Below are 23,024 nucleotides of genomic sequence, written 5' to 3'. Positions count from 1 at the left end.
AACCTGGTCTTGTGGTTGAATCTGTGTTTGAAATTCACTTCTCAGCTGAGGGTCCTTGGAAATAATTGTCTGTGTGGGGTACAGAGATGAGGTAGTCATTCAAAAATCATGTTAAACACTATCATTGCACACATAGAGTCTATGCAACATATTATGTGACTTGTTATGCACAATTCACTTCTTAACTTATTTAGGCTTGCCATAACAAAGGGGTTGAATACTTATTGACTCAAGAAATGTCTGCTTTTCTTTTTTAATTAACTATGGGGTATTGTGTGTAGGCCAGTGCCACAGCATCTCAATCTAATCCATTTGAAATTCAGTGTAACGCAACAAAATGTGGAAAAAGGCAAGGGGTGTGAATACTTTCTGAAGACACTGTATTATGCCAATTAGTAATGAGGGGGATGATTAGGTGGCCAGGTTGGGAATGTTGCCATGACACCAGGGTTAACATCCCTAGTCTTACAATAAGTGCCTTGGGATTTTTAATTATCACAGAGAGTCAGGAATAACTATGATAAATATAATAGGTTTTATTGAGTGTATTTTAAACAAAGCTGAGATTTACAGTAAAGTTCAACATTTAGGAATACAGGTGAAATCAGTTATTGACACAGAAACGGTGCTGTGGAAGATTGGAATGCCATGAACCAAGAGATTGTTAGTTTCAATCAAATCCCATTTTATTGGTCACGTACACATATTTAGCAGATGTTATTGCGGGTGTAGTGAAATGCTTGTGAGGACATGTTGCATTTAGATTAGTTGTTTATTTAGTCACATGCATAAGGTCACAGATGTAATTGCAGTGTACCGTGAAATACTTAAGCTCTGAGATCCAACAGTTCAGGTGTAAATGAAACAATAACAAAAATAAATAAAATAATATACACATATTTACAACTGTGACAATGAAAAATACAAATGTCCATTAGGGTGTGGGCAGGGTAATTGTCGGTATCAGGCTGTGATGCAGTTGACATACTAGGCTGTAATGCAGCCCGACAGCATGCTATTGATGGTGCTCCTGTAGAATACTGTGAGGCCCCTTGGGAAAAGGCCTAATTTCATAAGCCTCCTGAGGTTAAAGAGTTGCTGTCGAGCCCTCCTCACCACGGTGTCCATGTGGTTTGACCATTTCAGCTCCTCTAACATATGTACGCCAAAGAACTTTAAGTTTTTGACCGTCTCCACGGTGACCCCATTGATGAGGATGGGGCATGTCCAACCTGGTTCCTCCTGAGGTCCGCAATCAGCTCCTTTGTTTTGCTGGTGAGGGAGTGGTTGTTTATCTGGCACCACACTGGCAGAGTGCCTACCTCCTCAATGTATGGTGTCTCGCCGCTGTTGATAATCAGGCCTAGTACTGTTGTGTTGCCAGTGAACTTGATGATGGTGTTGGAACTGTGTGTGGCCATGCAGTTGTGTTATTACAGGTAGTACAGCAGTTGACTGAGGAAGCACCCTTGTGGGGCCCCTGTGTTGAGAATCTGTGTTGATGAGGTAATGTTGCCTTTCTTCACCACCTGAGGGCTGCCCGTCAGGAAGTCCAGGACCCAGTTGCATAGGGAGGAGTTCAGTCCCAAGGCTGTGAGTTTTCTGGAGAGCTTAGAGGGCACTATAGTATTGACAGCCAAGCTGTAGTCGATAAACAGCATCCTCACATATGCATTCCTCTTGTCCATGTGGGTGAGGGCTGTGTGCAGTGAAATGGCGATTACGTCGTCCGTGGATCTGTCGGGGCAGTCGGGGAATTGGAGAGGGTCGAGTGTGTCGGGGAGGGAGGATGTGATGTAGTCTTTGACAAGCCCCTCAAAGTATTTCATAATGATGGAAGTGAGTGCAATGGGTCGGTAGTCATTCAGTTAACTTACTTTCTCTTTCTTGGTCAAGTGGATGTCTTGAATAAAAATTACAGTATAAATAAACAATCACAATGTAATCATGTCAAAGTGTGTCAAAAATGAAAGTTGAAAACACTGTGACTGTGTGACGGCCCGGGGACATCCTAACGACACATTTTAGGTTATCAACTGTGAAATGTAGTGTTAAAAATATCCACATCTGAAACTTCATATGAAATATCATCACATGTGAAGTGTTCTAAAACCAAATGGTTTTCATTGATTCCACATGTGAAAGGTTATGTGATCACATGTGAAGATCCATGTACACAGCTCTCAACCACCTGGAAAAGAGGAATGCATATGTGAGGATCGGCAGGACAGAGAAGCTATGTCTGGTAAGACGAGGGGTGGGGGTGTGTGTCCGTTTGTAAATAACAGCTGGGGCACGATTTCCAATATTAAAGAAGTCTCAAGGTTTTGCTCGCCTGAGGTAGAGTACCTCATGATAATCTGTAGACCACACTATCTACCAAGAGAATTCTCATCTATATCATTCGTAGCCATCAATTTACCACCACAAAACCGATGCTTGCACTAAGACCGTACTCACTGAGCTGTAGAAGGCCATAAGCAAACAAGACAATGTGCATCCAGAAGCGGTGCACCTAGTGGCCGGGGACTTTAATGCACGCAAACTTAAATCAGTTTTACCAAATTTCTACCAGCATGTCACATGTGCAACCAGAGGGAAAAAAAACCCTAGACCACCTTTACTCCACACACAGAGACACATACAAAACTCTCCCTCGCCCTCCATTTGGCAAATCTGACAACAATTATATCCTCCTGACTCCTGCTTACAAGCAAAAACTAAAGCAGGAAGTACCAGTGACTCGCTCAATACGGAAGTGGTCAAATGACCAATGACATTGAGGAGTATACCACCTCGGTCACCATCTTCATCAATAAATGCATCGACGACGTTGTCCCCACAGTGACCGTACGTACAGATCCCAACCTGAAGCCATGGATTACAGCGAACATCCGCACTGAGCTAAAGGCTAGAGCTGCCGCTTTCATGGAGCGGTACACTAATCCGGACACGTATAAGAAATCTTGCTATGCCCTCAGACGAACCATCAAATAGGCAAAGCGTATAGGGAGGAGGTCAGAGACCTGACAGTGTGGTGCCTGTTCCAGGGAACAGGTGATTTGGAGTGGGTCTAGGGTTTCCGGGATGATGGTGTTGATGTGAGCCATGACACAAGATGGCACCGGAGAAGAAAGCTTATGTTTTACGTCTTCCTAACAAATTGTGTTTTTTGTTCGTTTCTTTGCGTTGTTTATAACTTATTTTGTACATAATGTTGCTGCTATGGTCTCTTATGACTGAAAATAACTTCTGGACATCAAAACTGAAATTACTCACCACAAACTGGCATACTCCTTTTTATCCTTTGAGTCCGACGAGCCCGATGTGAATGACATACTGCTTTCCCGGGAACAGGCCCAGATCCCCGTCATTTGCGTGAAGAGAAGGCAGAGAAAAAGGGGCCGGAGGGCAGGCTGCCTTCTGAGAATTCGTAGGCTATGGAATAAACCCCCACTGTCAACCATTCTGCTGGAAAACGTGCAATCGTTGGAAAATAAATCGATGACCTACTCGGAAGATTAAACTACCAGCAGGACATTCAAAACTGTCATATCTTATGCTTCACGGAGTCATGGCTGAACGACAACATTATAAACATACAGTACAGCTGGCTGGTTATACTCTGTATTGGGAGGATAGAACAGAATAATCTGGTAAGACAAGGGGCGGCAAACTATGTATTTTTGTAAATAACAGCTGGTGCACGATATCTAAGGACGTCTCGAGGTTTTGCTCGCCTGAGGTAGAGTATCTCATGATAAGCTGTAGACAACACTATCTACCTAGAGAGTTTTCATCTGTATTTTTCGTAGACGTCTACGTACCGCCACAGACTGATGCTGGCACTAAGACCGTACTCAATGAGCTGTATTCGCCATAAGCAAACAGGAAAAAGCTCACCCAGAGGCGAAGCTCCAATTAGCCAGGGACTTTAATGCAGGGAAACTTAAATCCATCTTACCAAATTTCTATCAGCATGTTGAATATGCAACCAGAGGGGGAAATAACTCTGGACCACCTTTACTTCACACACAGAGACACAAACAGGCAAAGCGTCAATACAGGACTAAGATTGAATCATATTACACAGGCTCGTACTACACCGGCTCTGACGCTCATCGGATTTGGCAGGGCTTGCAAACCATTACAGTCTACAAAGAGAAGCACAGCCGAGAGCTGCCCAGTGACACGAGCCTACCAGACGAGCTAAAGTACTTCTACACTCTATTCAAGGAAAATAACACTGAAACATGCATGACAGCACCAGCTGTTCCGGAAGACTGTGTAATCTCGCTCTCCACAGCCGATGTGAGTAAGACCTTTAAACAGGTCAACATTCACATGGCCACAGGGCCAGACCGATTACCAGGAAGTGTACTGCGAGCATGCGCTGACCAACTGGCAAGTGTCTTCATGACATTTTCAAACTCTCACTGTCCGAGTCTGCAATACCAACATGTTTTAACCTGTTGAGGACAGACGTTCCACTAGCGGAACCCGGTCCGCCTGCGGATCCCCTAGCCAACAGCCAATGGCATCGCACGGCGCGAAATACAAAACCAACTAAAATGCCACAATTCAATTTTCTCAAACAATCAACTATTTTACACCATTTTAAAGATAAGACTCTCATTAATTTAACAAATTGTCCGATTTCAAAAAGGCTTTACAGCGAAAGCAAAACATTAGATTATGTTAGGAAAGTACATAGACACAAATGATCACACAGCCATTTTCCAAGCAAGCATATATGTCACATAAACCCAAACCACAGCTAAACGCAGCACTAACCTTTGATGATCTTCATCAGATGACACTCGTAGGACATTATGTTATACAATACATGCATGTTTTGTTCAATCAAGTTCATATTTATATCAAAAAACAGCTTTTTACATTAGCATGTGATGTTCAGAACTAGCATACCCACCGAAAACTTCTGGTGAATTTACTAAATTACTCATGATAAACGTTGACAAAATACATAACAATTATTTTAATAATTATAGATACTGAACTCCTTTATGCAATCGCTATGTCGGATTTTAAATTAGTTTTTTAGCGAAAGCACATTTTGCAATATTCTGAGTACATAGCTTGGCCGTCACAGGCTAGCTAATTTGACACCCACCAAGTTTGGGACAACCTAAACTCAGAATTACTATTAGAAAAATTGGATTAACTTTGCTGTTCTTCGACAGAATGCACTCCCAGGACTTCTACTTCAACCACAAATGTTGTTTTGGTTCCAAATAATCCATAGTTATATCCAAATACCTCCGTTTTGTTCGTGCGTTCAGGTCACTATCCGACGGGTGACGCGCGAGCGCATTTCGTGACAAAAAATTCTAAATATTCCATTACCGTACTTAGAAGCATGTCAACCGCTGTTTAAAATACATTTTTACGCTATTTTTCTTGTAAAATAGCGATAATATTCCAACCGGGCAACGTTGTATTCATTCAAAGGCTGAAAGAAAAAAATGGAGAAGTCTCGTGACTGCGCATCTCCAGTCTCACTGTCCCCAGGCTAACCACTCACAAACAGAGCTGCTGTACTTTGCCCAGAGACAGCAGACATGCCATTCCACTTTCTGGCGGCTTTAGAGAGCCAATGGAAGCCTTGGAATGTGTTACGTTACAGCACAGATGCTGTAATGTCGATAGAGATGCAACAAAAGGACAACAAATTGTCAGACAGGGCACTTCCTGTATGGAATCTTCTCAGGTTTTGGCCTGCCATATGAGTTCTGTTATACTCACAGACACCATTCAAACAGTTTTAGAAACTTTTGTGTTTTCTATCCAAATCTACTAATTATATGCATATTCTAGTTTCTGGGCAGGAGTAGTAACCAGATTAAATCGGGGACATTTTTTATCCGGCCGTGAAAATACTGCCCCCTATCCCAAAGAAGTTAAGCAGACTACCATAGTCCCTGTGCCCAAGAACACTAAGGTAACCTGCCTAAATGACTACTGATCAGTAGCACTCACGTCTGTAGCCATGAAGTGATTTGAAAGGTTGGTCATGGCTCACATACACACCATTATCCCAGAAACCCTAGACCCACTCCAACTTGCATACCGCCCCACAGATGATGCAATCTCTATTGCACTCCACACTACCCTTTCCCACCGGGACAAAAGGAACACCTATGTGAGAACCTATGAGGTATTCATTGACTACAGCTCAGTGTTCAACCCCACGGTGCCCTCAAAGACCATCACTAAGCTAAGGACCCTGGGACTAAACACCTCCCTCTGCAACTGGATCCTGGACTTCCTGACAGGTTGCCCTCAGGTGGTAAGGGTAGGTAACAACACATCTGCCACGCTGATCCTCGACACAGGTGCCCCTCAAGGGTGCGTGCTCAGTCTCCTCCTGTACTCCCTGTTCACTCATGACTGCACCAATTCTGCAGTCCTCATGCCTCCTTGCAGCATGCCTAAGGCACGTTCCCGTAGTTGAGCATGGACCCTGGGCATCTTTCTTTTGGTGTCAGTAGAAAGGCCTCTTTTGTGTCCTAAGTTTTCATAACTATGACCTTAATTGCCTACCGTCTGTAAGCTGTTAGTGTCTTAATGACCGTTCAACAGGTGCATGTTCATTAATTGTTTATGGTTCATTAAACAAGCATGGGAAACAGTGTTTAAACCCTTTACAATGAAGATCTGTGAAGTTATTTGGATTTTTATGAATTATCTTTGAACGACAGTATCCTGATAAAGGGATGTTACTTTTTTTGCTGAGTTTATATACTATGCGGTGTCAGAGGAAGGCTCAAAAATTTTTAAAAACTCCAGTCACCCAAGTCATAGACTATTCTCTCTGCTATCGCACGGCAAGCGGTACCGAAGCGCCAAGTCTAGGACCAAAAGGATCCTTAACAGCTTCTACCCCCAAGCCATAAGACTGCTATAAACAAATAATGAAATTGGCATCCGGACATTTTACATTGACATGTCCCCCCCCCCCTACCATTGTTTTTACACTGCTGCTACTCAATGTTTGTTATCTATGCATAGTCACTTTACCCCTACCTACATGTACAAAATAACTCTACTACCATTCCCCCGCATATTGACTTGGTACCCATACCCCCTGTATATAGACTCATTATCGTTATTTTTATTATGTTACCTTTTATTTAAATTTTACTATTTATTACTTTAGTTTATTGAGTAAATATTTTCTTAACTCTGTCTTGAACTGCATGGTTGGTTAAGGGCTTGTAAGTAAGCATTTCACTGTAAGGTCTACACCTGTTTTATTCAGTGCATGTGACAAATACAATTTGATTTGATTTGATATGTGTAGTGTTCCAAAACATTTGATTTGATCTGGAATCATGTGTTTTTTCCGAATGAGGCAATAACAAGTTACACTCTTTTAGAATGAAAGGCTATTAGTCATTTAAAAGTGCAAAAAAAAAAAGTGGAAATTGCAAATTGCACCTTTAAAATAAAGTACAGTAAGTATAAAGTATTTGGTAATCAGTAACCTGAATATGGCATGTTGTTACTTATTTCAAGCTAATATTGGTGCAATGTGACTTTCTTTGTTGTAGTGCTGAATACACACATCAACTCTGGACACTCTGAAGATGATGATGGTAGATATTTGTTCACTTCATCAAGCCTCCATCTCTTAATGCTTCATCCTATTTCTTTATTTGTGATTTTTAAAGTTGATATTGGCTGGACATATTTTGTGTTTTTAGTGTCTCGAAATAACATGTGTATCATGCTGGTTTGATTTTGAGCAGGAGTGGTGAAGGCTGTTCTGACCATACACCCCAACAGCTCCCAGATATTCAGTGGAGAGTCTGTCACTCTCAGATGTGACATACAGGGTGGAGGAGTCACTGACTGGGAGTACAGATGGATAACCACTTGACATTGGGCAATATTTTAAGGATGCTGTTTAGTTGTTTTAAAAACATATGTTGTGTGTTTCTGCAGCTCTGCCCAAAGCTACACTGACTGTAGAACCAAACCCTGTGTTCCCTGGAGAGACAGTTACTCTGACGTGTTCAGTAGGGTCTGACAGTATCTGGAACTATCAGTGGTACAAAGACAGGAATGATAATGTAGTGTCCCAGTCTGACAGACACACTATAACAGGAGACACTCTCACCATCAGTGGATCAACAGTGAATGAGGGTCCCTACTGGTGTCAGGGAAATAGAGAGTCCAGACCCACTTCTTCATCCATCAGTGACCCTGTCACTATCACTGTCAATGGTGAGTAGTGTCATACAGATAGACACTATTTACATTAAGTCAATCATGGTCTGTGTGTCAGTATTCATAGTTATGATAGAAAAACAAAGATGTGTTTAATTAAAGAAGTATGGTGATCATATTTTGGAAAGATTGTGCTCTAACTACATTTAATCATGATAGAGCAGATTCTATGTATGAATCAACTAACTACATTTAATCATGATAGAGCAGATTCTGTGTATGACTCAACTAACTACATTTAATCATGATAGAGCAGATTCTATGTATGAATCAACTAACTACATTTAATCATGATAGAGCAGATTCTATGTATGAATCAACTAACTACATTTAATCATGATAGAGCAGATTCTATGTATGAATCAACTAACTACATTTAATCATGATAGAGCAGATTCTATGTATGAATCAACTAACTACATTTAATCATGATAGAGCAGATTCTATGTATGAATCAACTAACATGTGTCTTTCTACAGCTCTGCCTGTGGCCTCAGTGAGTGTTTCTCCTCAGGGTCTCCTCTACTCTGGAGAGACAGTTAGTCTGCAGTGTGTCATACCAGACTACACAGACTGGACGTACTACTGGTTCAGAGACAACCAACACCTTCCCAGTCAGACCAGTAAAGCCATAGATATCACCATCCCCATCACTCTGACTGGTCAGACTGGTCAGTACAGATGTGAGGGGCTGAGGACAGATCGGCCCCAGAGGTCACAACCCAGTGATGACATCACCATCAGTGTCACTGGTAAGTTCACTATAGTCAGTATCACTATAGCTGTGTCATTTGAAATAGCTACTCATGTATCCAGTTTAGGTAATATGTCTAATCTGTGATATGTTTTCTCAGCTCTGCCCAAAGCTACACTGACTGTTAAACCCAACCCTGTGTTCCCTGGAGAGACAGTTACTCTGATGTGTTCAGTAGGATCTGGCAGTATCTGGAACTATCAGTGGTACAAAGACAGGAATGATAATGTAGTAACCCAGTCTGTCAGACACACTATAACAGGAGACACCCTCACCATCAGTAGAGCTGCTGAGTCTGACCAGGGTCAGTACTGGTGTGAAGGGAACAGAGTGTCTAGACCCACATCTTCACAACCAAGTGATCCTGTCACTCTCACTGTAATAGGTGAGTTACTTTGTTGTGCTTTATTGATGTTGTTGACTATTTATATTGAGTCAATCATGGTCTGCATGTCAGAATTCTTAGTTACAGTGAGCTCTAAAATAATTGGGACAGTGAAATATTTTCTGTGAAGCAATAAAAAACATATTGTTAATTTAGTATAGTACAGAGTCATTGTTTATACACCTATTTCTATTGAGAGGAGTCTGTCCTGTACACTGACTCCTAAACTTCATGTTTGAACATAAAGGAAAACATTTATATAGAGGTTTCATCTTTGTATCTGTACCATTATGGTGTCTGTTACAACACGGGCAGCACATCTACATGTTAATGTTGCATGGTCCATGTTCTACCAACTGTGTTACAGAGGACCACCATGTGGGTAGTGGACACTTCAGGAAAAAGTGTAGAGTATTGAGATGTATAGACAACAGGGAGCTCCAACCCTCCAAGAACCCAAACGTTGACATCAATTTGACCAAAACAGTAATACTACTATATACTACTCTACAGTACTGTACCCTACTCTATTGTGCTGTGCTCTACTGAACTGTACCCAACTTGACTGTACTCTACTGTACTGTACCCAACTCTATTGTACCGTGCTCTACTGAACTGTACCCTACTCTACTGTACTGTACCCTACTCTGTTGTGCTGTAATCTACTGAACTGTACCCTACTATAGTGTACTATACCGTACTGTACCGTACTCTATTGTGCTTTGCTCTACTGAACGGTACCCTACTCTACTGTACTCTACTTGAATGTATTGTACTTTGTTCTATTCTACTGTACCCTACTCTATCGTACTGTGTTCTACTGAACTGTACCCTTCTCTATTGTTCTGTGCTCTATTGTACTGTACTCTACTCTATTGTACTGTGCTCTACTGAACTGTACCCTTCTCTATTGTTCTGTGCTCTATTGTACTGTACTCTACTCTATTGTACTGTGCTCTACTGAACTGTACCCTACTCTATTGTACTGTGCTCTACTGTACTCTACCCTACTCTTCTGAACTGTGCTCTACCGAACTGTACCCTACTCTATTGTACTGTAATCTATTGAACTGTACCCTACTCTAGTGTACTGTGCTCGATTGAACTGTACCCTAATCTATTGAACTGTGCTCTACTGTACTGTACCCTATTCTATTGTACTGTACTCTACTGTACTCTAGTTGAATGTAATGCACTGTGCTCTACTGAACTACACCCTATTCTATTGTACTGTACTCTACTGTACTGTACCCTACTCTACTGTACTCTACTGAGCTGTACTCTACTCTAGTTGAATGTATTGCACTAAACTCTACTGAACTGTTACCTACTGTACTGCGCTCTACTGAACTATACCCTACTCGGTTGTACTGTACTCTACTGTACTCTACTGAACTGTACCCTACTCTACTGTACTGTGCTCTACTGTACTATACCCTACTCTATTGTACTCTGCTCGACAGTACTGTACCCTGGTCCCGTGTGGCTCAGTTGGTAGAGTGATGGTGTTTGTAATGCCGGGGTTGTGCGTTCGATTCCCACGGGGGACCAGTACGGAGAAAAATGTATGAAATGTATGGAATGTATGCATTCACTACTGTAAGTTGCTCTGGATAAGAGCGTCTGCTAAATGACTAAAATGTAAATGTAATGTGCTCTACTGTACTGTAGACTACTCTATTGTACTGTACTCTACTGAAGTGTACCCTTCTCTGCTCTACTGTACTGTTCTGTAGTCTATTGAACTGTACCCTACTCTATTGCACTGTACTCTACTGAACTGTACCCTACTCTATTGCACTGTGCTCCACTGTACTGTTCACTTCTCAAATGTATTGTACCCTACTCTATTGTATTGTGCTCTACTGAAATGTAACCTACTATATTGTACTGTGATCCACTGAACTGTACCCTACTCTATTGTACTGTGCTCATCTGAACTGTACCCTACTATATTGAACTGTGCACTACTGTACTGTACCCTACTATATTGTACTGTACTCTACTGTACTGTACCCTACTGTTCTGTACCCTACACTACTGACCTGTGCTCTACTGAAATATACCCTACTCTATTGTACTGAACTGTAACCTAATCTACTGTACTGTACTATACTGAACTGTACCTTACTCATTTGTACTGTGCTGTACTGTACCCTACTCATTTGTTCTGTGCTCTACTGTACTGTACCCAACTCTATTGTACTGTGCTCTACTGTTCTGTACCCTACTCTATTGCACTGTGCTCTACTGTTCTGTACCCTACTCATTTGTACTGTACTCTATTGTACTGTACCCTACTCTATTGCACTGTGCTCAACTGAACTGTACCCCACTCTATTGTACTGTACTCTACTGTACTGTACCCTATTCAACTGTACTCTACTGTACTGTATCCTACACTACTGACCTTTGCTCTAATGAACTATACCATACTCTATTGTACTGTACTGTACCCTAATCTACTGTACCGTGCTCTGTTGAACTGTACCCTACTCTATTGCACTGTGCTCTACCGTACTGTACCCTACTCTATTGTACTGTGCTGAACTGAACTGTAGCCTACTCTATTGTACTGTTCTGTACCCTACTCAACTGTACTGTACCCTAATTCTCTGTACTATGCTCTACTGAACTGTACCCTAATCTACTGTACTGTGCTCTACTGAACTATACCCTGCTCTATTGTATTGGTTATCTTATGCTTGTGTGCGGCTTCTCGGCCATGGAAACCCATATCATGAAAATCCCGACGAGCATTTATTGTGCTGAGTTTGCTTCTAGAGGCAGTTTGGAACGCAGTAGTTAGCGTTTCAACCGATGACAGACTATTTTTACGCGCTCCGCACTTCGGCAGTTGAAGGTATCGTTCTGTGCGCTTGTGTGGCCTACCATATTGCAGCTGAGCCGTTGTTGCTCCTAGACGTTTCCACTTCACAATAACAGCACTTACAATTGACCGGGTTAGCTCTAGCATGGCAGAAATATGACAAACTGACTTGTAAACAGGTGCATCCGATGACGGTATCATTTTGAAAGTCACTGAGCTTTTCAGTAAGGCCATTCTACTGCGAGTGTATAGCTATGGAGATTGCATGGCTGTGTGCTGGATTTTATACACGTCAGCAACAGCTGTGGCTGAAAATGCCGAATCCACTAATTTGAAAGGGTGTCCACATACTTTTGCATATATAGTTTATATGTCTAAAATAACAGTTACCGTACTACTTACTGAAGTCAGGTCATACTTTGGAAAGATTGTTGCTCTGACTGCATTTGTCTTTATATATATTTATGTAAATTCTAACTGAATGGAGTCAACATATGTAAAATATACTTTTATCACAACGTTACAGCATCAGCTAAATTACCAGGCATGTATCCAGATGTTTTGTGCTTTATTTTCACAGCTCTTCCCAAAACTACTCTGACTGTAAAGCCAAACCCTGCATACACTGGAGAGAAAGTCACTCTGATGTGTTCAACGCGGTCTGACAGTAGCTGGATCTATCAGCAGTACAAAGACTGGAATTATAATGTAGTGTCCCAGTCTGTCAGACACAATATAACAGGAGATACCCTCACCATCAGTAGAGCTGCTGAGTCTGACCAGGGTTGGTACTGGTGTGAAGGGAACCGAGTGTCTAGACCCACATCTTCACAACCAAGTAATGCTGTTTCTCTCAAAGTAAAAGGTGAGTTACTTTGTGTTTTTTGTCATAAAGATGGCCACTATTTATATTGAGTAAGAATTCTTAGTTAAAGTATTGGTACAGTGTTGGGACAGTGTTGGGACAGTGTTGGGACAGTGTTGATCTGTGAAGTCTCCAATCTCCAAAGCAATAACAAACATATTGTTAATTTTGTATATTACAGATTCATTGTTTGTACACCTATGTCTATTGAGAGGAGTCTATCCTGTACACTGACTCCTAAACTTCATGTTTGAACATAAAGGAAAACATTTATATAGAGGTTTCATCTTTGTATCTGTGCCATTATGGTGTCTGGTACAACACGGGCAGCACATCTACATGTTAATGTTGCATGGTCCATGTTCTACCAACTGTGTTACAGAGGACCACCATGTGGGTAGTGGACACTTCAGGAAAAAGAGTAGAGTATTGAGATGAATAGCCAATAGGGGGCTCCAACCCTCTAAGAACCCAAACACTGACATCTATTTGACCAAAACACTACTATTACTATATACTACTCTACTGTACTGTACCCTTCTCTACTGTACTCTACTGTACTGTACCCTACTCTATTGTACTGTGCTCAACTGAACTGTAGCCTACTCTATTCTACTGTACCCTACTCTATTGAACTGTACTGTACTGTACCCTAATCTACTGTACTGTGCTCTACTGAACTGTACCCTACTCTATTGTACTGTACTGCACTGTAGCCTAATCTACTGTACTGTGCTTTACTGAACTAATCCCTGATCTATTGTATTGGTTATCTTATGCTTGTGTGCAGATTCTCTGCCATGGAAACCCATATCTGAAGCTCCCGACGAGCATTTATTGTGCTGAGTTTGCTTCTAGAGGCAGTTTGGAATGCAGTAGTTAGCGTTTCAACCGATGACAGACTATTTTTGCGCGCTCCGCACTTCGGCACTTGACGGTCCCGTTCTGTGCGCTTGTGTGGCCTACCATATTGCAGCTGGGCCGTTGTTGCTCCTAGACGTTTCCACTTCACAATAACAGCACTTACAGTTGACCGGGTTAGCTCTAGCAAGGCAGAAATATGACCAACTGACTTGTTAGACAGGTGGCATCCTATGACGGTATCACATTGAAAGTCACTGAGCTCTTCAGTAAGGCCATTCTACTGCCAGTGTTTGTCTATGGAGATTGCATGGCTGTGTGCTTGATAGTATACACGTCAGCAAAAGCTGTGGCTGAAAAAGCCGAATCCACTCATTTGAAATGGTGTCCACATACTTTTGCATATATAGTTTATATGTCTAACATAACAGTTACCGTACTACTTACTGAAGTCAGGTCATACTTTGGAAAGATTGTTGCTCTGACTGCATTTGTCTTTATATAAATGTATGTATATTCTAACTGAATGGAGTCAACATATGTAAAATATACTTTTATCACAATGTTACAGCATCAGCTGAATTACCAGGCATGTATCCAGATGTTTGGTGCTTTATTTTCACAGCTCTTCCCAAAACTACTCTGACTGTAAAGCCAAACCCTGCATACACTGGAGAGAAAGTCACTTTGACGTGTTCAACGCGGTCTGGCAGTAACTGGAACTATCAGTGGTACAAAGACTGGAATTATAAGGTAGTAACCCAGTCTGTCAGACACACTATAAGAGGAGAGACCCTCACCATCAGTAGAGCTGCTGAGTCTGACCAGGGTCGGTACTGGTGTGAAGGGAACAGAGTGTCTAGACCCACATCTTCACAACCAAGTGATCCTGTCACTCTCACTGTAAAAGGTGAGTTACTTTGTTGTGCTTTATTGATGTTGTTGACTATTTATATTGAGTCAATCATGGTCAGAATTCTTAGTTACAGTGAGCTCTAAAATTATTGGGACAGTGAAACATTTTCTGTTGTTCTGTTAAGAAATAACAAACATATTGTTAATTTAGTATAGTACAGAGTCATTGTTTATACACATACTGTATTTCTATTGAGAGGAGTCTGTCCTGTACACTGACTCCTAAACTTCATGTTTGAACATAAAGGAAAACATTTATATAGAGGTTTCATCTTTGTATCTGTGCCATTATGGTGTTTGTTACAACACGGGCAGCACATCTACATGTTAATGTTGCATGGTCCATGTTCTACCAACTGTGTTACAGAGGACCACCATGTGGGTAGTGGACACTTCAGGAAAAAGAGTATAGTATTGAGATGTATAGCCAACAGGGGGCTCCAACCCTCCAAGACCCCAAACACTGACATGTATTTGACCAAAACACTACTATTACTATATACTTCTCTAATGTACTGTACCCTTCTCTACTGTACTGTACTGTACTGTACCCTACTCTATTGTACTGTGCTCTACTGAACTGTACCCTACTCTATTGCACTGTACTCCACTGAACTGTACCATACTATTTTGTTTTGTGCTCTACTGAACTGCACCCTACTCTTTGTACTGTACTGTACTGTACCCTACTCAACTGTACTCTACTGTACTGTACCCTACACTATTGCACTGTACTCCACTTAACTGTACCCTACTATTTTGTACTGTACTCTACTGTGCTGTACCCTACTATATTGAACTGTGCTCTACTGTACTGTACCCTACACTATTGCACTGTACTCCACTTAACTGTACCCTACTATTTTGTACTGTACACTACTGTTCTGTATCCTACACTACTGACCTGTGCTCTACTGAAATATACCCTACTCTATTGTACTGAACTGTAAACTAATCTACTGTACTGTACCCTACTGTACTGTGCTCTACTGAACTGTACCCTTCTCATTTGTACTGTGCTGTACTGTACCCTACTCTATTGTACTATGCTCTACTGTACTGTACCCTACTCATATGTACTGTGATCTACTGTTCTGTACCATACTCTATTGCACTGTGCTCTACTGTTCTGTACCCTACTCTATTTTACTGTGCTCAACTGAACTGTACCCCACTCTATTGTACTGTACTCTACTGAACTGTACCCTACTCAACTGTACTCTACTGTACTGTATCCTACACTACTGACCTGTGCTCTACTGAACTATACCATACTCTACTGTACTGTACCCAAATCTACTGTACCGTGATCTGTTGAACTGTACCCTACTCTGTTGCACTGTGCTCTACTGTACTGTACCCTACTCTATTGTACTGTGCTCAGCTGAACTGTAGCCTACTCTATTGTACTGTACTGTACCCTACTAAACTGTACTGTACCCTAATTCTCTGTACTATGCTCTACTGAACTGTACCCTAATCTACTGTACTGTGCACGACTGAACTGTACCCTACTCTATTGTATTGGTTATCTTTTGCTTGTGTGCAGATTCTCTGCCATGGAAACCCATATCATGAAGCTCCCGACGAGCATTTATTGTGCTGAGTTTGCTTCTAGAGGCAGTTTTGGACGCAGAAGTTAGCGTTTCAACCGATTACAAACTATTTTTAAGCGCTCCGCACTTCGGCACTTGACGGTCCCGTTCTGTGCGCTTGTGTGGCCTACCCTATTGCAGCTGAGCCGTTGTTGCTCCTAGACGTTTCCACTTCACAATAACAGCACTTACAGTTGACCGGGTTAGCTCTAGCAAGGCAGAAATATGACAAACTGACTTGTTAGACAGGTGGCATCCTATGATGGTATCATATTGAAAGTCACTGAGCTCTTCAGTAAGGCCATTCTACTGCCAGTGTTTGTCTATGGAGATTGCATGGCTGTGTGCTTGATTTTATACATGTCAGCAACAGCTGTGGCTGAAAATGCCGAATCCCCCAATTTGAAAGGGTCTTCACATACTTTTGCATATATAGTTTATATGTCTAAAATAACAGTTACCGTACTACTTATTGAAGTCAGGTCATACTTTGGAAATATTGTTGCTCTGACTGCATTTGTCTTTATATAAATGTATGTAAATTCTAACTGAATGGAGTCAACATATGTAAAATATACTTTTATCACAACGTTACAGCATCAGCTGAATTACCAGGCATGTATCCAGATGTTTTGTGCTTTATTTTCACAGCTCTTCCCAAAACTACTCTGACTGTAAAGCCAAACCCTGCATACACTGGAGAGAAAGTCACTCTGACGTGTTCAACGCGGTCTGGCAGTAACTGGAACTATCAGTGGTACAAAGACTGGAATTATAAGGTAGTAACCCAGTCTGTCAGACACACTATAAGAGGAGAGACCCTCACCATCAGTAGAGCTGCTGAGTCTGACCAGGGTCGGTACTGGTGTGAAGGGAACAGAGTGTCTAGACCCACATCTTCACAACCAAGTGATCCTGTCACTCTCACTGTAATAGGTGAGTTACTTTGTATTTTTTGTCATAAAGATGGCCACTATTTATATTGAGTCAGAATTCTTAGTTAAAGTATTGGTACAGTGTTGGGACAGTATTGGTACAGTGTTGGGACAGTGTTGTTCTGTGAAGTCTCCAATCTCCAAAGCAATAGCAAACATATTGTTAATTTAGTATAGTACAGAGTCATTGTATATACACCTATTTCTATTGAGAGGAGTCTGTCCTGTACACTGACTCCTAAACTTCATGTTTGAACATAAAGGAAAACATTTATATAGAGGTTTCATCTTTGTATCTGTGCCATTATGGTGTTTGTTACAACACGGGCAGCACATCTACATGTTAATGTTGCATGGTCCATGTTCTACCAACTGTGTTACAGAGGACCACCATGTGGGTAGTGGACACTTCAGGAAAAAGACTAGAGTATTGAGATGAATAGCCAACAGGGGGCTCCAACCCTCTAAGAACCCAAACACTGACATCTATTTGACCAAAACACTACTATTACTACGTACACACTTCTCTACTGTACTGTACCCTTGTCTACTGTACTCCACTGTACTGTACCCTACTCTAGTATACTGTGCTCTACTGAACTGTACCCTACTCTTTTGTACTGTGCTCTACTGAACTGTACCCTACTCTACTGTACTCTTCTTTACTGTGCTCTACTGTGCTGTACCCCATCTATTTTACTGTGCTCAACTGAACCCCACTCTATTGTACTGTACTCTACTGTACTGCACCCTACTCTACTGTTCTGTGCTCTACTGAACTATACCATACTCTAGTGTACCCTACTCTACTGAACTCTACCCTACTCTATTGCACTGTGCTCAACTTAACTGTACCCTACTCTGTTGAACTGTCCTGTGCTCTACCCAACTCTACTGTACTCTACTTTACTGTGCTTTATTGAACTGTACCCTGCGCTACTCTACTGTGCTATACTGAGCTGTACCCTACTCTATTGTACTCTACTGTACTCTAGTTGAATATATTGCACTGTGCTCTTCATAACTCTTCAGTTAATGCCTTAGCCTGCTGAACTGAAGCTAACAGCTGTTAAGATTCAAACCCAGGCTGTGGGACCAACCCTGAATGTTAAATGTTGTCCATTAAGTAATGGTTTTAAAACAATGATGATCATATTTAAAAAACTATTGCACTGTGCTCTACTGAACTTTACCCTACTCTATTGTACTGTACCCTACTCTACTGTACTGTACTCTAATGAACTGTACCCTACACTACTGTTCTGTGCTATACTGACCTGTAACCTACTATTGTACTGTACTCTATTCTACTGTACTGTACCCAACTCTATTTTACTATGCTCTACTGATCTGTACTCTACTGTACTCTAATTGAATGTTTTGCACTGTTTTCTACTGAGCTGTACCCTACTCTATTGTACTCTAGTTGAATGAATTCCGCTGTGTTCTGCTGAACTGGACCCTACTCTGTTGTGCGGTGCTCTGCTGAACTGTACCCTACTCTATTATACTCTACTGTACTCAGAACGACAGATGTTTACCTTGTCAGCTCAGGGATTCGATCTTGCAACCTTTCGGTTACTAGTCCAACGCTCCAACCACTAGGCTACCTGCCGCCCCGATTGTACTGTGCTCTACTGAGCTGTACCCTACTCTACTGTAATGTACTTGAATGTATTGTACTGTGTTCTGCTGTATTGTGCTTTGCTGTACTGTACCCTACTTTACTGTACTCTGTTTTACTGTACTCTACTGTGTTCTACTGTACTCAAGTTCACTCTACTTGAGTTTCTTACAATTGAAGAAAGGGCCCATGGACTCAGGATCTAGTGGTCTTGGTCTCGGGACCACTCGGGATCTAGTGGACTTGGTCTTTAACTTGTTATGGTCTCAATTCACTGGTTCTGGATATTGGGACCAATGGTCTGGTCTTAAACTTGGTTTACAAACCATAGGTAACCCATGGACTTAGATAGACATTGCCTCATTGTCTACCTGTATGTCCCATTATGGCATCTGTGAGAATATGGGCAGCTTCATTGAGGCCATCTCCATTTTGAAATCCTCAACTTTCTTCTTCTACTACTTCTATGAATTGGCAAACAAATTGAAAGGGTGTACACTGCCACCTAGTGTGTGTGGACAGGTATAAAGTCAAGGTTGGGGATTTACTGCCACGTGCAGTTATGGAATGTTTACTCACGATTATAATTAATTGGGTATCCCCCCTGATGACCTGTATGGAATTATGTGATCCTTTCATAACCCATAGGAATTCCAACCCAGTTGAATACTTAAAAATTGTGAAAGTCCTCAATCGTGCTGCACATGCTAAAACATGCTTTTGGGCACTAGAGTCCTCTATCTTTCTCTATGAGGCAACCCAATTGGAGGAAGACAATACTCTCTGATCATTGGCTGATCGCTCCCAAACCATAGAAATCCCCACCCAGTTGACTACTTTAAATGGTGGAAGCCGTCAATGGCAATGTTTATGGTAAAATTAGTTTTATACATCTAGCTTTCTCTATTTTGAAACCTTACACCGAAACACCTGCTATTTTGCCAAAATAATGATAGGAAAAGTGATAATTAAACATCTAACAACATAATTAATTAGATGCATAAGTAATTAAATCAATCAACAAGTTCCAGATTAATACAATCAACATTGAACATTTTACAGAGAACAATAGAGATCATATTTCTCAAATTCAATTTAAAGGTTTTGAAAATTGGTTAAAAATCATGTTTTTACTGTTTAGTTAATTTGTTATGCAAATACAGTTTCTAAAATGAATCTGTAATAGGTTAATCAAAATGACCACTACTGTGCATGGTGCTCCTTTACTGCTTCTATTTCACTATGTTTCTGTAGAGACCAGTTTAGTGTGGTGGTAAGGAATTCAGGTTTACAATAGAAACAAAGTGTGTGAGAAGTATATATGTCTATCTGACAGATGTTGGAAGACGTGTGTTGAAAGTTGGGAAAAATAGGATACAAATTAGAAAACAAATGTAAAGCCCCAATGTGCACCACTTCTGTAGAATGATCCATAAACACATGATAGTTTTAACATTGTTTTGAGGCTTTACATTGTTTGTTTACATTTACATTGTTTACAAACATTGGAGTAAAACCAGATTATATTCTTCAAGAATCAATACCGGTATACATTATATCATTCATTTATAAGTCTAAAAATGGATGTAGCAACTAACTATTCTAGCTTTAAATTCAACATACACCTATAATGAACTTTCCAAACTGCTGTTAGGTTCTTATTTTTCAGAGTAAATAACTCACGGACACTAGAGAAGCTTTAACCAAGTTTAATCATTCCTCAAAGGTTCTGTACAGCTGAAAACAGACAGCTAAAGATTTCAGACTTCACAGTTTATATGCATCCTACTTAAGACACTCCCCTTTCTCTCCAATCCTTACATTTTATGGCTCTACAGGAAGCTAATAAAGAGGGTAACAGGATTCCAAACATTTATTACTCTCTTAAGAGAATCTGTCCTCACCTCCTGACCTCAACCCCTCTTTCATCTAATACGCAGATGTCCATCTGTCTCCCCTGTATCAACACATCTCTCTCCTCTATCAAACACATTCCAAAGCCTTCCTCTTTCCTCTGAGAACCATTAACTTCTAACATAACCCAGTCTCTTTCATTTCCTATCATTCATTTAATATCTCAATGTTCAAAGTTTAGCCGATCCCAACACCGCTAAATCGATGGAAATATCTAAGGTTTCCATATGTTTTGATATTCAGTGCTCTTTTCTCTCAGCTCTGCCTGAAACTACAGTGACCGTAAATCCAAACCCTGTGTACCCCGGAGAAACAGTCACTCTGACGTGTTCAGCTGGGTCTTACAGTGACTGGAGCTATAAATGGTACAAAGACAACAGTGAGATTAGCTTGTCCCAGTATAAATACCTTAATACTAGATCCACCATCAGTAGAGTTACTGAGTCTGACCAGGGTCTCTACTGGTGTCAGGGAGAGAGAAGATCCAGACCCACATCTTCATCCATCAGTGATGCTGTCACTGTTACTGTGAATAGTGACAATTTTAGTTGTTGTTGTTGGCTTATCATTCAAACACTTTGAAATACCAACAGATTATCAGCCAAAGACCACACTGACTTCAGACAAAGAGAACATATTCACAGGAGACAGTGTGACACTGAGCTGTACTGTAGAGTCTTCTGGATGGAAGTTTTACTGGTACAGACACAGACCAGACTCTACACCAGTAGCCACAACCTCTGAATATTCCTGCACACTCAGCTGGGTCAATGTCTCTGATGGAGGACAGTACTGGTGCAGAGCTGGGAGAGGAGACCCAGTCTACTACACCCTGTACAGTGACCCAGTCCAGATAAACATTACTGGTGAGTCTAAAACAGTTTATGATAAATTGCTGCTATTTTGTTAGTCAGGGGAGTACAGTAATGCTGTCAATATCACCGTGGATTTTCTTCCCACTGTACAACATGAACTTTATTTTTTACAGGTACGTATGATTTGATTTTAAATTCTGTAACTGAATTGATTGCATCTCATAAAACGCCCCGCCACCCCCAAAGATCTGTACTAACAGTCACACTTGATTTTATTCCCGCTGTTAGCACCAGCTTTCCTTATAAATACTTTACTGAAGAAAAAAGTACTTACTAATTTATGACTGATAAATGTGGTTGTCCCACCTAGTTATCTGAAGATAAATGCACTAACTGTAAGTCACTCTGTATAAGAGCATCTGCTAAATGACTAAAATGTCAAATGTAAAAATGTACAAGCTCATAAGATGTTGATGTATTGTGAGTGACAATTCCAGATTTACAGTATTATTTATATATTATGTTATACAGCTGGTGATGTGATCCTGGAGAGCCCTGTCCATCCCGTGGCTGAAGGGAGACTCTGTGACTCTGACCTGTTGTCATTTTTGTTGGAATAATCGGACCAAGGCGCAGCGTGAGTAGCGTTCCACATAATTTGTTAGAAAGTCAAACTTTAGAAAAATACAAAACAAATAAAGAATAAACGAACCGTGACTACAAAGCAACTACACATAAACAATATCCCCAAAACCCCTAAGTGAAAAACAAGCTACTTAAGTATGATCCCCAATTAGAGACAACGATTACCAGCTGCCTCTAATTGAGAATCATACCAATCACCAAACATAGAAAAACTAAACTAGAACCCCACACAGAAAATAACAACTAGACAACCCCCCTGTCACACCCTGACCTACTCTACCATAGAAAATTAAAGCTTTCTATTGGTCAGGACGTGACACCTGTACATTTAGATATCAGGAAATAAATCCAAACCCCATGGCTGATTTCTACAAAGATGGAGTACTCATCAAGAATGAGGACCACAGGAGAGATGACCATCCCTACAGTATCCAAGTCAGATGAAGGATTCTATAATTGTAAATCCAATGAAGGAGAATCACCAGAGAGCTGGGTGACAGTGAGAGGTCAGAAGAGCAGTGTGTGTGCATGTGAGAGAGCAGTGTGTGTGTTCAGGAGTCTTGATGGTAAACAAGTGTTTTTCTAGTTCCTCCAGGTTCCATTGTCTCCATCTCTCTGCCCAGGTGCTGTGTG

The 23,024-nt window shown here is 41.1% G+C and overlaps 2 protein-coding genes across 2 annotated transcripts in view; both read left to right on the top strand.

Moving 5' to 3' along the window:
* LOC115194970 (obscurin-like) overlaps positions 1–22,366 on the top strand; it is a 65,615-nt gene extending 43,249 nt beyond the window's left edge. Inside the window, exons 2-7 of the mRNA XM_029754872.1 lie at positions 12,803–13,087; positions 14,574–14,858; positions 17,110–17,394; positions 21,191–21,466; positions 21,525–21,797; positions 22,278–22,366. Coding sequence (XP_029610732.1) covers positions 12,868–13,087; positions 14,574–14,858; positions 17,110–17,394; positions 21,191–21,466; positions 21,525–21,797; positions 22,278–22,366 — 1,428 coding nt within the window. The 5' untranslated portion in view covers positions 12,803–12,867. The remainder of the gene's footprint in view (positions 1–12,802; positions 13,088–14,573; positions 14,859–17,109; positions 17,395–21,190; positions 21,467–21,524; positions 21,798–22,277) is intronic.
* The window catches only part of LOC115194487 (basement membrane-specific heparan sulfate proteoglycan core protein), a gene marked incomplete in the record, with an annotated part of 69,536 nt that continues 55,417 nt past the window's right edge, over positions 8,906–23,024 (top strand). The window contains 1 exon segment of the mRNA XM_029754207.1: positions 8,906–9,005.

This window comes from Salmo trutta, chromosome 5 (genome assembly GCF_901001165.1).
Source record: "Salmo trutta chromosome 5, fSalTru1.1, whole genome shotgun sequence".
NCBI lineage: Eukaryota > Metazoa > Chordata > Actinopteri > Salmoniformes > Salmonidae > Salmo > Salmo trutta.
The sequence above is the reverse complement of the archived record's forward strand: the minus strand, read 5'-3'. Positions and strand labels throughout refer to the sequence as shown.